Source organism: Perna viridis, chromosome 12 (genome assembly GCF_037379345.1).
Source record: "Perna viridis isolate PV_CMFRI_1.1 ecotype Kerala chromosome 12, ASM3737934v1, whole genome shotgun sequence".
NCBI classification, from domain to species: Eukaryota; Metazoa; Mollusca; class Bivalvia; order Mytilida; family Mytilidae; genus Perna; species Perna viridis.
Genome location: NC_142456.1, coordinates 25025261 through 25043555, shown reverse-complemented (window position 1 = coordinate 25043555; position 18295 = coordinate 25025261). Strand labels below are relative to the sequence as shown.

The window sequence follows — 18295 nt, the reverse complement described above, 5'->3', positions numbered from 1 at the left end:
AAAAATAGCTTCATATTAAAAGACATGTGAAACCAACTGAAAATTCGATTTAGAATTGCACAATTAGACTTTTCTACATGTATTCTTCAAATGAAAAAAAAACACGAACAGTAGCTATTTCATAATTCCAAATGGCTTTTAACACCAAAAGCTAATTTGGCTTTAGAATATACAACTCAATGCACATGGTCCTGAATTTCCGAAAAGTGGGGCGCTGACAAGCCTAAGGGAGTGAAGTACTCTCTAGTGTTTCAATACACATGTAATACATGTAAACCAAACATTTGGATGTTCGAGCATAAGGATAAGGGCCTGTCAGGAGTACCTGAGGATCCGCCTTTAAACTTGAAATGAAATATACATGTAATTTAAGGTTTATGGTCCAAGATTCACTTCATGAGTGAGTGAGGGGGTTTTAACGTCCTTGATTACCCTGTCGGGTCTCGCACGGACAACATTCACTTTATGTGCATGTACCTGGTAATCCCTCATTGATTGTTGGACAGTTAATCCTGGAACATCCTGTAGGTGTGCTGTATCTTTGTAAAATGTTTCCCCATTAACATTGATCTGTATACAATTCTTAAAGCTACAAAGTCATAAACAGCTTTTATTCATGTGAAATTTATCTCGTAACTTTGGGGACTTAAAAATAAAGATAAAAAAATGATCTGCAAACAAAAAAAAAATAATTGAAAAGAAGATGATCGATCCGATTGACAAAAAAAAAAATAATCATAGACCTTGATCACTGATATGGCAAGTGTCCTCTGTAATTCAAAGTTGCTATTTTTTCTAAGGAAGTTGCCTTTCGAGAGAGGAATAAATCAGTCATCATGATGGAAATGAATATTTTAGACGGATCGGAAGAAGTGAATACTTAAAATCGATCGGAAGAAATGAATACTCTAGATCGATCGGAAAGTCCAAAATATACATTCGAACGTGTGGAAATTTTGAATAACTTAGAATTAAGCTTGAGCTCTTCTAATGGAAAGCTCCGGTTGCAACATGTGAAGCCAATAGCTACCCCCCTTTTCTAAACAGCTTATAATGATAATACACAACCTTCTCGTAGATGTAATGTTTTGTCAATTTTCATTAGACTGTTATGAAGTAGCTGCATTTAACATGTAGGTGTAAACGGTAGAACGGAATACAATGTACGTGATAACTATATACCCCGTCCAAACTTTGTTTGCATGCAGGGAGTATAAGCAGCAACTAGTTATTGTTATTTAAAGACATTTACATTTATTATTAAAAAAAAACATGTTCTTATCAATCAAAATACAAGCTATGGTGACCAAAATAATAAGTTCCAGCTTAAAATTACATGTATATGTACCTTGAAAAAGCCCATATTTCGCCTCGAGCAGCCCGTCCACAGGTAAGCCAATCCAGCAAGACCAGATTACCTGTCTCTGACATCTCCACAATCTATAAATGATATGTAAATGAAGTTGTTCAATACACTACCAGTTTTCCAATAGTAGTTTCCTTTGTCTTAACTGCTGGTAGTCACGTGACATACAGTCTACTTCCGCAAGGTATGGTTTTAGGGTTAAAACAAATTAATTTTAATAGCGGAAGTATACATTAGGCATGCGTAAAGACAACCGAAGTCTATATTATATTCAGTATCAAAGCAATATTTATTATGGAATATTTTTGCTGCAGTTCAAACATGTTCTTTTCCCTTAAAAAACTGAATAAGACCTTGTATTACTGAAAATGAATTAAGGATATAATTATTAACAAAGCCTGGCCGTGGACAACTTAAATTTTTGACCTAAACATAAACAAACTAGCAGCTTGCTATACAAAAATCATTGCAAGTTACCCAAAATAATAAATAAATAAATATAGTCTTAGCATCCTTGTATTTTTTTTAAATTAATGGTTGCTATCTTATCCTTTATATTTCTCCTCCATAAAGTGACGTGACACAACGCATTGTATATACCTGAGTTTGTGAAAAATTGGCATCCTTATAACACACACAGTAATCGGGTATTACACATAACAAAGAGTTATCTCCAACTTTGTAGGTTAACCTCTGTATCGTAAGTGATCCATCATCACAGTGATATACCTGTCGACAAAAAAACACAATCATTTGATTTGAGCAACAGTTATATACATATGTACACCGGTGGATCGATCGATCGAGAGGATTCAGGGGTTCCCCTTCCCCATTTTGCTTCATTTCATAAAATGTTTTATATAAATTTCGGCCAAAATTGCAAATATCATAGACTGGAAATCCCTTTTCATAACTTAATGAATCAGAACCCCTCCGATTTACAAATTTCTGGATTCGTTCCTGTCATATGTACATGTATGCTGTACATATATGAGACTTGAGTCTCGTTTGGATTTTTCGAGGAGTGTGAATGTTTTCGTTGAGTACAACGGAAATCGTGGTAATACGTTTAATATCTGTCACGAGTGGAAGATATCGGGTAGAATTAAAGTAGCTACTTCTTTGATAGACTACTATTAATTACAAGGAATCTACCCATATTAAAAGAGAAATCTATAAGCTTTCCCAACAACTGTCCCGGTTGAATAAACGAACTTTTGTAGGTTTGTGTATTGACCTACACGTCTAACACGGTTTAGGGTGGCAAATATTTTTATTATTTTATTAGGGTCCTCAGGGTGCATTTTGAGCACTCTATCTACAGACATCAATATCATGTTAATTGGATGCTTTCCTTTCATATCAGTCAATTGCAAGTGTTAATCTTTATTCTTTGATAATTTGAAGGATTGTTTAACTGATGCCGAATCAGGGACTTTATATTACATTGTCAAATCAATAAACCATGTGAAAATATACAGCCATTTATAAATGTTAACCCTGCAACATATACTGAAACTCAATTCCAACCCTTTCCAAATATTACTAATCACAAAAAGTAGGCCGATATGGGCCGCACACCTGTACCTACACATTGAATTTAAGAATTACCCCTCCTTTCACCGTGTTAACATCAATACATTGCATTATCAACAGAATTGTTATTTGTCAGAGCATAAATCCAATGTACCTCAAAGACAAAGCCTGAAATATTATTATAATTGTCTTCATTTTACATAACAGCCGAGTACGCCTGATCAACATTGTGCCAATCTACATACATACAAGTACTTATACCTTCGTAGATTCCTGACTTGTCAACAATCCACATGTATTAGCCTTTGTTTCTATGGCGATATCCACATGGTCCCCTCCAACCAATCCTCCTCCGAATACAACCGGATATATCCATTTACAGAACTTATTGCCTGTATGAGAGGGTACCAGTACCTTTAACTGAAATGGGATGCGAAATCCTATACATTCAAATCTCAAGGACGAAGCAAATAAAATGATTTCTTATGTATGAATATCTACGTGATTTTAAAGGCATGAAAATAAGCAAGTTCAATTGTTTTTTCATCGTCATAAAACTGGATATAAAGCAGATGTAACCACGTACGTGTGTGTAACCTGTAAGAAGACGAAGTTGAATATAAAAACAAATCAACTAAGATTTACTTTTCTGCTATAAGCATCTTTTTTTCTTTTTCTTTCGTTAAAAAATCCTTACTCGGTAATACAGATTGACAAATCGGGCTCTCAATGCTTCTAAGGTCAAAGGTTTAATTCGTATTGACCATATCGTTATGAGGAGTTCCTCCTCTTTGAAAGCTAAATTAAAATAGTATATTGCAATAGAAGGTTTTCAGGATATGACAAATTTCAAATTAATCTTTTATATAAAAAAAACAAGAACTAATCAAAGAAAATTTGTATTCGTGAAAAATGAACACTTAAATTCTTACAGGATATGAATATTTTAGCGTAATCACTTCCGGTTTACCAAAATCCGATTCCATGCATTCATCATGACATTCTAGTACAACCTCTGCTCGGCCTTGCCTCTTCGTGGAAACCATCAGTCAACTGTGCAAACAGAACATTTTTTAAATAAAAAAGAAATTTGAGAAAGGTTCTGCTGAAGAACAAGTAATAAAGTTATTGCACTGAATTTTGAAAAAAAAACTTTTACTGTTCAAGGGCAAGTATGTGACTTTATAAATAAGACTTGGGTTTAATTTGAAAGAGTAACAACAGAACTAATTAATTTGATAAACAACTGCGCTTATACATATGATATGCCCCCCCCCTTTTCAGCATTTCAAGTTCAAAATATTAAAATGTAAAATAGGGGAAAACATATAGACTGGAGTTTTCTTCCAAACCAAATATCCGTACACTCATGTAGATGTACATAAAATGTATATAATTGGAAATTCAATGTAAATTTTGAAATCAAGATTTGTTTCCTAATCAGGTTCGCTAATTTACATTAGTCACACAGTTTCCTTTATTAATCGCGGACTTCCTGTTCTAAATTACGTCACACAGAATAGAAAGATTAAGTGTCAAGAACTGTCCACGGGTATGACAGTTTAGAACAGCTTTTCGTATTTTCTTTGTCACGACCCAGGACAGTTTCTGTCAGAATCTGTCAGGGAATATGGCAAAATGTGTCCTGACCCAGGACAGCCTCTGTCATACCCTATCAGGATCTGTCAGGATTTCTGTTCTACCTACTGTCGTAGAACGGAAAACCCGTCAGATTCTGACAGAATTTAATAGAGGTTAGAAGTGATCGGTACTGTACATATATCTTAACAACAACGTTTTTCCGTTTCGAGTCAAGCTTACGCACCTTTGCAAAAACAAACCAAGCTGCTATAATGCGTAGTCCAACAAATCGGGGTCCAAAAATGAGAAAGTCCCTGTGAAACTGATTTTTAAAACGTTCTGTTAAGTATACTGCGGCCTTGATAACTACGTAGTATGTCTGTTGTGAATCGTAAATATGACAAACTTCAAAACAATGTGACCTGTGTAGGGTTTATGTGTGTCAAATCTATAAAATCCAAGTATTTTTAGAACGACTGTCTATCTGCTTCTATTCAAACGCAACTATAAATAACTCATTTAAAAGTTTGGTTTTTGTTTTTTTTGTTTTTTTTAAGCGAGTAATTCTATCCATCATTTATTGTCAGGCGTAAATAAAGTGATGCCAGAACGTTACATGACATATTTCAAATGCTATGGTATTATTATAAAATGTTTCTCTTCTATGTAGACCAAACAACACATACCGATGACGGATCAAGAAAAGGGGGAGGGGCTTAACAGGGGCCAAATCTACCTCAGGATACATGTTCGAACATATGCATCATTATAATTATGTATTCACTAGTATTTATTTAAATGTGCTCAGATATATAACGGATTTCTCTAAAAGCCTATGGAATGGTTCCTTTTATAGTATTTTTCAATACTTTAACATAAAATATTAATCATATTTAAAAAAAAAAAAAATTGGAACTGACAGAGGGTTGTCCCTTCAATTGATCCTTTTACGTCCTATGACATAAGCTTCAATGCGTGATCATAATAAAAAACAAAACAAAAAAACAAAAAAACAAAAAAAAACAAAAAAAACAAAAACGGGTGATATAAAATGGATACAAGATATGGCAACATGAAGCATCATCAACCACTCGGTGAAATTATGCACATAAAATCAATGATAGGAATAGAAATTAGAAATAGAAAATTATGTTTCTCCAATTGAAAACTATGGGAAAAAATGTAACTTCGGGGGGTCCACTCTGGCTTTCTAAAGTTTCAGAACATAGATAATTCATAGCAATGAAATCGATTCTAGAATAAGAGTTTTCACGAGGCTTTTCATAGATGATACGGACGAACGGACATGTTCGACCAGACTACTCCTTCACAAAGAAAGTTATGTAAACAACGTACAGATACATTTCAGGTCTAATAGTACCAAAGATACATCATATATTTTTTTTAGAACAAATGGGTGTTAAAAAGAAATGTATTTACCTCAATATATGAAACCCACAGGCTCCACTTTATTTCCGTGCACAATAAAATGGTAAACTGTAATTCTGCCAATTCGCTAAACCGACAAAATTCTACCTTGATGTAAATATAATTGATTGTACATCTACATGTATGAGCACTCGGTTGTAAAGCGAAAATGATATAGTCCCATCAAATGTCGTCGTATTATTAAATCATACCCTTCTTTATTAATAAAAACGCCCACTTGGTCTGAGAGAGTACAGTGTACCAGTACATTTAACGGAAATGGGATGTGAGATACCCTATTTTCATAACTCGAGGACAAAGCAAATAAAAAGACAGTACAGACAAGAGAAACGAACTTAAAATAAAACAGAAAACAGAGAAAATTAAACAAACCGAACTACATCAAGGAAATCAATCGTTTTCTTGTATTTTTGGGGAAAAATGATAGCTGTGAGTTGTTTTTGTATGTTCATCTTTGTGATTTCCAAGGCATGTACATGTAAATAGGCAAGTTCTATTGTTTTATTAAGTGATAATTTCCACCTTCATTAAACTTATAATAATATGAAAGCAGGTATATCCTGTAAGAGGGCGAAGTTTTTATAAAACAATATAGTTTTACATTAACTAGCATATATTTTTCTGATGTGACCAATTTGATTTTTTTTTTGTTTTGTTTTGTTTTTGTTTTTGTTTTTTGTTATAAAAGATCCTCACTCAGTAACACAGGTTGACTTTCTGTCAGACTGGAGTTGGGATCTCAATGCTTCTAAGGTCAAAGGTTTAATTTGTATTGATTACTATTATGAGGATTCGTCCTATAGAAAAGCTAAATAAAATTGTATACTGCGATAGAAGGTTTTCCGGATATGATAAATTATACCGCGATATGTTTTCAGGATGTGTGACAAATTATACTGCGATAGAAGGTTTTCAGGATCTGACAAATTTCAAAACAATCTATAACCAAAAGCAAGAACTTATCAAAAAAAAAGTTGTAGAGTTACGTGAAAATTGAACACTTAAATTCTTACAGGATGTGAATATTTTCAATTAGTGTAATCACTTCCGTTTGACCAAACTCCGATTCTTTGCATCCATCATGACATTCTAGAACAACCTGATCCGCCTCGTTGAAACCACCAGTCAAAAGTGCAAACAGAAGAATGAGAACAGTTTTATGCTGATTCTACTACAGAACGTGTAATAAAACCATTACATTAAAAAAAAAACTTTAACCGTTCTTTAGGGGCAAGTGTGTGACTTTATAAATGGGACTTTAATTCGAAAAAGGAAAAGTACATGTAACAACAACACATATTGTTTTAATAAACGCATGAGCTTAAACATATGTTATGCCAATCCACCTTTTCAGCAAGTCAGCAAGTCCAAAATATTGAAATGAAAAATAGGGGAAAACGGACTTACATTGTAAGTTTTATTTCCAACCGAATATCCGTATATACATGTACTTTGCATTCAGTTACTGCATGTACATGTGCATGTACAGAATCTAACACGACTCCATCTTGATTTTGTTCAGAAGACCTTAATAAGAATCCCCCTGATATTCCATTTGCAATCAAGAAAGTTGAATTCAATTGTCCTGACAAAAAATCATTTGAACAAGACATGGAATGGAATGCTTTTCGATCTTTCATGTCATAATCCGGCAGATATTTAAAACTTAATAATTAAGGACAATATAATCCTAAAAATCAATCCCAAAACATATATATGATTTGAGCCAATATTTGGGGACTGACAGTCAAAAAACAGTAACTACATGTACCATTTATAATAAAGTATTTCCGTTTTCGAGTCAAACTTACATGTAGCACCTCAGCAAAACAAACTAAACTGATATAATGCGTAGGCCAACATAAAAGGGATCCAAAAAGGGGGGAGCCCCTGCAAACCTGGATTTTTCTATAATGTTATATTTTCAGTTAAGATTACTACTGTCCGATTGTTACGGCGTATGCCCGTCTTCAATATTAATCGGTAAGGATAACGAAAATCAAAACAGTGTGACCCATTACAGGGTTTAACTTTATGTGTGCCAAATATTTAAAATCCAAGTATAATTTTAGCACAACCTTCTACCAACCTTGGAGTCTATATTCAAATGACAGTATAGTTTGTTTACAAGATGCTTTTTATAAACCGAATCAGAATATGTTTTTATATATTATTTGGGGTAATTTGCAATGACTTTTGTATAGCATGCTGCTAGTTTGTTTAAGTTGTCCATAGCCAGGATTTGTTAATAATTCTATCCTTAATTCATTTTCAGTAATACACGGCCTTATTTAGGTTTTTTTTATCAAAATCAACGAAGATTCGTACAAAATTTGATTGCAATGAATTCAACTAAATTATCAAGTACAAATTCCCATTATTGTATGGATTTAAGTTTTTTTCTGACGCAGTCGGTATAGTTTCGCTTTTCATCCTTTGACCTTAAAGACGCTCTTTCATGGAAACGCAAGTCACCTAATCGCAATTCTGTTTCCCGAGTTGCTAAATACTGACAACTTAGTGGCGTTCGAAAAAAAAAAAACTGTATCGAAAATAGAAATTGCGTGCCATGTGTTTTTTCCTGAATGGAAAGTACAAATTTTACTGTGTCGGCTATCTTTTTTAACGAGAGTACTAATTGTCTTTAATTTGGATCATCATTTTAAACGCTGACTTAATAACATATGTCAGAATATTACATGACATTTGTAATGACCACAGATATGTGTGCTGTCTCCGTTACTCATCCATGGAGACCAGATATACAGCGGTGTAGAAGAGAGGTAGGTTGAGGGGAAAATTGGGGTTGATTGATTGATTGATTGATTGTTGGGGTTTGACTATGAGCACTATTTAGTCGCCTTTTACGACAAGCCAAGCGCTGCTGCGGGCCTACTCTTTTGACACCCGGAACCGAACGGGACTTAAAATGAGGGTGTAATCATGGCTAGCACCTTAACTACCCTAAGATACATGTGAGAAAATAGGCATAATATTCACTTGTATTTATATAAAAATACCCAGATAACAGAATTATCTGATAGCCAATTTTTCAATCTCAGGTATATAACGGATTTCTTTGAAAGCCTATGGAACTATTGCTTTAAGAGTATTTTTCAATACTTTAACATAAAATGTATATAACATTTATTATTAGAAAAAGAGTACCGAATTCACAACAGAATGGTCCCTTCGTTTGATAACATACACAACAAGAAACGAAGTATGGGTGATAAAAATTGAAAAGACATAACTTTAGACAACATTTATAAGCATGCCACCACTCGCTCGCGTGGAATTACGAAATACAATCAATGATAGGGAATAGGAATTCGTTATTAGGACATAGCTGTTTTATTTTACTAACTGCATTGATTCAAGAATAAGAGTTTTCGGAAAAGTAAACGGACAGACGGACACGTTTGAACAAACAACTCTTTAGGCTTCATAGTTATAGTTATTGATAAGTGAAAAATATGGAACGCCTAAACTGTCTGATGAGATACACATTTGTTTACGTGTTATCAATTTTATATTACTTGCTGTGGTTTTATAATTACATGTGGTTCATTTTGTATTTACGTTATGTAGGAACATCTTTACATTATGTCGTTTTGTTTTTACGTTCTGCCATTTCGTCTTTACGTTCTGTCATTTCGTCCTTACGTTTTGTACTTTCGTCTTTACGTTCTGTCGTTATATGATTACGTCATGTCAACATATATTTACATTATGTGGATTTATCTTTACGTGCAGTGGTTTTCTTATAACGTATAACGTGAGGTCGTTTCACCTTTACGTTATGCCATTTCGTCTTTACGTTCTGTCATTTCGTCCTTAGGTTTTGTACTTTCGTCTTTACGTTCTGTCGTTATATGATTACGTCCTGTCAACATATATTTACGTTATGTGGATTTATCTTTACGTGCAGTGGTTTTCTTATAACGTGATGTCGTTTCACCTTTACGTTATGTCGATCTCTAAATACTTCATGTGCATTTTCTTTTCTTTACGTGCAGTGATTTCTTCTTCACGTGATGTGGTTTCTTCTTTAGTGATGTGGACAAAACTTTCATGATGACGTGTGACCCCGGAACTTTTCGATCCGGTGTAACTTCAAATCAGTCTGTAAAAGGCAAAATAGACGTCACGACGCCGATTAGAAAAATGATGAACGAAATATACTTGGGTAGTCTATCCAGTCACCCTAGAGTGTTTATTCTATAGTAAAAATAGCTTATTTGTTATTTACGTTCAATATTATCACAGTTAATACCCCTGGGACTCTGTTGATGACTTGTGGTGATTTTCGTAGTCAGAATCTATTTTTTGAATTCCAAACACATGGGAATTTCGACTCCCGCGAAAATTTGCATAAATTCGAATCTACAATTATTGCGTGACAAAATTTATTTTCTACATTAATAAACCACCAAAACTAATTTTCAAGAAAGAATTTTCCAAAAAAAAAAAAATTATATATATATATATATATATGTATATATATATATATATATATATATATATATATTACCCCTACCCCTAGAAAACGGGTCTCAGTATCAAACATAATTTTCATTCACAGCATACCGACACTGTGAAACTCATATTTCAGGCATTCATAATTAAGATAATGATAATTTTAAAACATTTAAAAAAAATCTTTCTTGAAAATCAGTTAATGGTGGTTTATTAATTCAGGAAATTTAATTTCTATCGGATTATTCAAAATTTGAGACTTTTTAATCGAGTAATATCTTGTAGAGTCTAAGTTATGCGACTTTTTACGGGAATATTGAAATCCCGATTTTTGCATTTTTTATTATTATTATTATTTTTTGGTTTTGGTTTTATAAAATCTGACTACGAAAATTGCCACAAGTCACCAACAGAATCCGAGAAGTATCAGTTGTGAATATCCAAAACATAAATAACAAATACTAGTAAGCCATTTTTTACTGAAAACTAAGTCAATTTTAGCGATTTCTATGAGACAGAGTTCCATTGCATTAATTTTGATACAAAACCCAAGTGTTACCTCAACTTCCTTGGTATCATTGTAAAGCTGAGACATTTGGCAGCATATTGATACATACACATGTGAATATACTTCGTTTTGCAGAAAAAAAGAAGTTAGAAGTATAAAAAACGTAAACAAGATGCTCCAAGGACCCTAAATAGCTCACCTAGTTATTATTATTTTTTTTCAAGGACAACAACTTTAAGGAGCTGTCCAACAATTTTGACTCAATGAACACTTTGGTAGGACTTATTAGAAGGATCCTTTTATCAATTGAAAGTTTCATTCTATATATTACAGTTTTCAAAATATTGGCTGAAAACCGCTAAAAACAAATTTTTTGTCTTTCAAGGGCAAAAAATTTAACAAGGAGTCATCCAACAAGTTTGATCCCCATAAACATTTGTAAGTAGTGTCATAAGGATCATTTCAACAATTTAAAGTTTTATTCTATCTTTCATAGTTCTCAAGATATTGGCTAATCATTTTTAACCTTTCAAGTGCAATAACTCTAACAAGGAAACCTCTGACAACCTTTTTCTCCCAGGAGACTTTCGTAAGTCTTATAATAAGGATCATTTCAGCAATAAAAAGAATTTGGCAAAACCTAACGGTTTTGATATGTATGCAAAAAACTATTGTCTGACCCCTATGCACTATCATTAGTAACGGCGGCCATGTTTTTCGACGAAACAAAAATCCCCATTTCAGTTCTATGGAGGATACCACAAGAAACATTCATATCAAGTTTGGTTCTAATGGGTTAAGTAGTTTCAGAGGAGAAGAGTTTTGTATAATTGTTAAAGACGACAGACGGCGACGGACGCCAAGTGATGGCAATAGTTCACATGGTCTTGAGACAGGTGAGCTAAAAAATGATTTTTGCCTCAACGAGGTATCAAAAGTAGCCAAAAATACAAAAAAAGTATTGTTTTGAATTAATCAGATATGTTGAGTAAATCATTATCTTAATTGTGAGTGCCTAAAATATGAGTTTCACAGTGTCGGTATGCTGTGAATGAAAATTATGTTTGATACTGGGACCAATTTTCTAGGGGTAGGGGTAATATTTCTAACATTTTTTGAAACTTCTTTCTTGAAAATTAGTTTTGATGGTTTATTAATGTAGAAAATTAAATTTAGTCACGCAATAACTTGTAAGAGTCGAATTTATGCAAATTTTCGCTGGAGTCGAAATTCCCATGTTTTTGGAATTAAAAAAAATATATTCTGACTACGAAAATCGCCACAAATCAACAGAGTCCCAGGTGTCTCAATTGTGATAATATTGAAAGTAAATAACAAATAAGCTATTTTTACTATAGAATAAACACTCTAGGGTGACTGGATAGACTACCCAAGTATATTTCGTTCAGCATTTTTCTAATCGGCGTTGTGACGTCTATTTCGCCTTTAAATTTACGGACTGATTTGAAGTTTACACCGGATCGGAAAGTTCCGGGGTCACACGTCATCATGAAATTTTTGTCCACATCACGTAAAGAAGAAACCACATCACGTAAAGAAGAAATCACTGCACGTAAAGAAAAGAAAATGCACACAAAGTATTTAGAGATCGACATAACGTAAAGATGAAACAACCTCACGGTATAAGAAAACCACTGCACGTAAAGATAAATCCACATAACGTAAATATATGTTGACATAACGTAATCATAAAACGACAGAACGTAAAGACAAAATTACAGAACGTAAAGACGAAATGGCAGAACTTAACAACAAAACGGCATAATGTAAAGATATTCCTACATAACGTAAATACAAAATGACCACATGTAATTATAAAACCACAGCAAGTAATATAAAATTGACAACACGTAAACAAATGTGTATCTCATCAGATAGTTTAGGCGTTCCATAGAAAAACATACAGATACTTTTCAGAATGAAACTTCATGATCTACTTATAAAAAAGATGCATCATATCATTACTTTTTAGAAGCAAATTAAAAAAAGAAGTGAAATGTATGAAAACACAGACTTCACTATTATTATATTTATGTACACAATACACTAGTACACTGTAATAAGTCAATTCGTAATACCAGGCTAATTTTACCTTTAGCCCCCAAGGTTCTGTTTCAGGACCTTTCCTCTTTCTTATCTATATAAACGATATTATAGATGGTGTAGACCGTCATATAAACTTTTGCAGACGATATATCACTATTTGTTATTGTTGATGATCAAAATTATACAGATGCTGCAGACAAGTTATCGATACACTTATTACATATACATATTTGGTCTCGAAATTGGACTACTAAATTTAATCCATCCAAGACCGAGTCTTTGCTGTTCTCTCCGAGAAATGCGGATAACCATCCTGTATATTTTGGGGATCCAGATAACCAGGTAAATTATATCCATGTACATACACACCTGCGTCTTGACTTTCAGAATAATGCAAAATGGAATAGCCATGTAAATAAGATCTACAAAAAGGCATGTGACAGACTAAAATTGTTTAGAATGTTGAAGTAACAGATCTCCAGGAAATCTTTGATTAATATATACTTTTCCTTTATAAGACCAGTCTGGAATATGGGGATATTGTTTGGGATAACTGTACACTATATGAATCGAATTTACTTGAGAGTGTCCAAGTAGAGGCCGGCAGAATTATTACTGGTTTGCGGATGAATTTCTCAAAAACAAAGATGTCTGAGGAACTAGGGTGGGAACCATTATATAAGCGCTGTAAGAAGCGTACTAGGCTAATCTTGATGTACAATATAGTTAACGGCCTTGCCCCAGAGTATTTATCAAACATTATACAGCCTTATATCTTAAACATACATGGTTATAATATAGGAAACAAGTCAATAGTGATAACATACGTTTGCTTGTCTGTAATACTATGGCATATTCTAAGAGCTTTATACCCTCGACTATTCGACTCTGGAATCAACTTCCTACACCAACAAAAAATATAGTCCCCTGTTGATGCTTTCAGAAAGAAGCTGAATTCAGCCAGCCCTGGAGCTCCTGAATGCTTCAACATAGGCAACAGAAAAGATAATACATGACATTGTCAGTTGATGTGCGAAGCTAGCAATCCGAATCATGATTTGCAGCTTCATCACCTGACTGACAATCCAAACTGTCCACAATGTGGAGAGTCCGAGACATGATCGAAGATAATTTTCACTATTTAGTGTTCTGTCCATATTGTCAACTTCAGAAGTGGTCACTACAGAACGTTTGTGCTGAACTACAGATCGATTTTAACTTACATAACATACTTCATGGTAATGAACACCTGATATGTAATAATAATGTCAAGGTGATGTTAGCAACTCAGAATTTTATTAAGATTACTAAAAGATTTCAGTAGTACACCAATGCAATGTATAATGCTTATAGTGCTGTGCAGGTGGTAGTTTTGTTGACAGACTGATGTATATATTGCACTTTCTATTTTGTTTAATTCAAATTGAGTTTTTTAGTTTCATAATAACAGTCAAGAAGAAATTTTGATACACTTTTTCCCACTCATTTTAACTAAGGGGGTTTTTAACGTCCTTGACTACCCTGTCGGGTCTCGCACGAACAACTCATTTTCCTTCCCTTTTTACATGTATTTAGATGACAAAGTGTAAAGTTTAAAGTTTCAAAGATAAAACAATTTGGCATACATATTTTCACTAAATTGGTATTCTTTTAATTCATGAGATAAAAATTTTAAGTTGTAATTTTAAAAATAATCAATTAATTATCTTTTAAATTAGAAGAATACTAATAGTACTTACCGTAACAAATGATAATATTATTAGCCAACTTCCAAGAGAAACAGAGTTATCTTTCTTTCTATATATTCTTTTCTAAATGTCCAATATGTTATACATAATGCCTTGTATGAAGAGGATACATGTAGGCCTAACCTGATATCTAATCCTATTCATAATTAATGAATAAAATATGTTTAAAACAAAACAAAACTTTATCCCTCCATAGATGTACATGTAGGTGCGAGTTACACATCTACATTTTGTAAGAGCATTTCGGTTGCGACGAGAAAATGATATAATCTCATCAAATGCTTGAATTGAGAATCGTCGTATTGCCGATAACCGCCCATCTTTATTCATAAAAACACCCACTTGGATTATAGAGGAATATAATGTACACTTATTACAGATATATTATAGATATGTTAATGATCTATGAATGTACCTGTCCATCAGCGTAAAAAAAATAAAGTTATGAAACACCAAAAAGTCGAGAGGAAAATAATATCATCCTACCTGAGTCTACTCATCAACGGTTATTTCACAAGCAAAAATGGCTAAACTACAAGTACAGCATATTTATTTAATCAATTTTCTCACATTGGGTCGATAACCTACATTTTGTATTCTTGTGACATGAAACGGGTGATTACAATTGTTATAATGGACCAATAATATGAATAATTAATTAATTTTTACATGAAAAAAATGGGCCATTGGCCAATGACCCCCTCTCAAGGTGATCATTGGCAGATCCAGGGGTGGTGCAGGGAGTTGGAACCCCTCCTTTTCATTGGACAATTTGTCATTTTCATGCGTAAAATCGACACACCCCGTTTTTCAGAGGAACTCCGGCTAGAACCCCTCCTTTTCAAAGTGTCTGGATCCGCCCCTGGTGACCCCCGCATACCTTTTCGTTCTCAGACTGGACCTTCGATCTATAACATAACATATCCATATGCTAGTCATGAATTTGTCTACTATACCTTAATTCATACTGCAATGGAGCGTAGCAACTTAATTTGATATGACGAAATTTGAATACATGCATTATGTTTTTTTTTTGCATTTCATTGGTGTTCCCATGCACATATAAATCTCTAAAAAGTTATTAAAACTTAATAAATACAGACTATTTCATTGATAAGGTCAAATAAAAAAGATGTGTGTTTCCTATAACACTATCCATCCTTCAATGTACAATGTTTCTGTTGCAGCAGCTAAAATGAGTAGACCCTAAAGTTTTGTTTTCATTCTCTATTCAAGAAATACTTTAAAGTCAAAATGTTTCTTCGATATAGATTCAATGTAAAAAATATAGTAAAATAAACAAAATAATCGATACCTACCCCCTTTTTCCCTAGGTGTCACAGGAAACACGCAAAATGTTTTGGCCTTAATGGTATGCCTTTAGAACTTTGAGGTGGAAGTACACGTATAATTATTTTTCACAAAAAAAAATCAAAGAAAATCACATCTTCAAATTAAATGTCCCTTAAAATATTCATTGACATTTTTGGTACTGGGGGTCGATCTATTTCTGATGTGCCCGATAATATAAGGAGCAAGAGACTTCTTGGCACCTAATTGACCGGTGCAAAAAAAAAAAAATAAGAGCCTAAATAAAAGTTGCAACCCTATAGCTATCTGACTTGATAAAAAAATGATGTCCTATGTCAACTTGGTAAGAAAAAAGTTGGTGTCCTATCATGGTTTACTAGTTTTGATTTGAAAATATTATATTAACGTCAGTACTAGTGTATTTAAGATCTTACAAATGATGTATTGATATAAAGCTATTTCTATTTCAATACATATAGTTATTCCAATTACAATGAATTATGTTAAATAGTTGTATTTTCTACTGCATTTATATGTTGTAGACTATTTTTGTTATAATAGTTTTTTTTTAAAGTTAACAAAAAAGTTAGTTCAAAGTATTGTTCGTAAAAAACATGTGTCCTATGGATATTATCAGTAAGAAAAAGTTGTGTCCCAACAAAAGCATTATTTCAAAATAAATATCTGTCCTACTGCTATTTGCACTGGTCCTATGTGGTGATAAATTTTGACCGGTCCCTAAGACCAGTTCTGACTCGTTTATTCAATGTGTACACTGGCAGCAGCATATAGCCATTTTTAAAAAAAAAATCATATCAAAAATTCATTTTGTAATTCTTTATATCGCAAAATGAATTTTTATTATAAAAAAATAAACTAAATTTCTGTTTAATCGTACAGATTGCTACATGTACATGTACACATACATACATGTAAATATTTATGTTGACAATCATCATCATGTAGTAGAAAATGTGTCTAGTTTGTTTACAACACATTCAAAGCATTACAATCAGTAACAAACAGATGAAAATAATATATACATGCACATTACACTACATAAATAGTTCTTACCTGAGAGAATACGATACTTCGTTTACGATATCCAGCATGTAAATGTTTTCGGCATCTTTATAAACGAACGGGATTAGAATTACCTTGAGTATAATCTGGGTCAAGTTAAACGTGTCACACACTTAGTACAGCACTTTCAGCAGCACAGTACATGGTGACAGAACAGAGTTTCACATTTTATTCAAAATATGATTTTAAGCTACTGATTTCAGTTATCATAGTGTTAATTTATGTCACAATGACACACACACATGTATCCTGTAAATACATATAACACTTACTGTTTATTATCAACGGTGGTTTACCGATATAAATATATTTAAAGAGTCCAACATTAAAACTACAATGTGTATATGGAATACAATGTAGTAAGAAAAAAAAATCAATACTGTATAACGCGTTGTGCTTTAAGCTGTTTGACTGTTATTCCATATTATTAGGCCTTCTTTCAAGTTCAATTAAGCGCTTAAACAAACCATTTCATTTTCCCATCGCTGCAACAATTTTTGTATTACTCAGAAGTTCGGAAACAGACATATTTAAAAATAAATAAATAAAAATAATAATAATAATAATAACAATAAAAAATCCATAGCCGTGTCAAGAAAATCAAATGATGACTGCCTTAGGAGTTTAATTAATTAAACAAATTTTAAAATTAAGGGTACTAAATATAGTTTTCGATTCTGACTAAAAAAGTCAATAGCGAATCCAGGGGTGCGTTTGGAGAATATGACCCCCTTTTGATTGAACATAATGTAATGTCATGTGAAATTTTTGGAAACTAACAGCCTAGAACCCAACTTTTTTTCGTGAAAAGCCCCTTTTTAAAAACTTGTACCTAACGCCTAATTTCCCTAACGACTTTTTGTCAACCCAACGAAAAACGATTTGTTAAAAAAATACTGTAATCTTCCAGCTGGATATACATTTTTAAACAAATTTGTAACAAATGCACTGATCCATTTTGCATTTCTTTTGCAAAAAAAAAATGCGATTAATTGTCAATGATAAAGTCCCTGTATAGCTAGTGGGGTCGAGTGGCGTTATTTGGACATTTTCCCGTTTTGATAGTGCTCCACTAATTTTAACCTCTTCTTAAACAGTTTTAACATGATTTTGATAACAATGAGGGTGGGGTGGGAAGGAGTGGAGTGTATGTCGTCGTAATGTTAA

At 33.1% G+C, this 18295-nt stretch overlaps 1 protein-coding gene across 3 annotated transcripts in view; it reads right to left on the bottom strand.

Annotated features, from left to right (window-relative positions):
* Positions 1–17381, bottom strand: part of LOC148601795 (uncharacterized) — a 28357-nt gene extending 10976 nt beyond the window's left edge. Inside the window, exons 1-6 of one of the 3 annotated variants that reach the window (XM_088556802.1) lie at positions 17120–17381; positions 3835–3955; positions 3164–3322; positions 1967–2095; positions 1349–1440; positions 478–589 (exon numbers count right to left, since the gene is read on the bottom strand). In XM_088556802.1, the coding sequence (XP_088412928.1) occupies positions 478–589; positions 1349–1440; positions 1967–2095; positions 3164–3322; positions 3835–3948 (606 nt within the window). In that variant the 5' untranslated portion in view covers positions 3949–3955; positions 17120–17381. Of the gene's footprint in view, positions 1–477; positions 590–1348; positions 1441–1966; positions 2096–3163; positions 3323–3834; positions 3956–4727; positions 4888–5923; positions 6139–17119 lie in introns of those variants that run through there. The other 2 variants (XM_088556800.1, XM_088556799.1) reach the window with 2 other exon arrangements.
* Between the last annotated feature and the right edge of the window lie 914 nt (positions 17382–18295).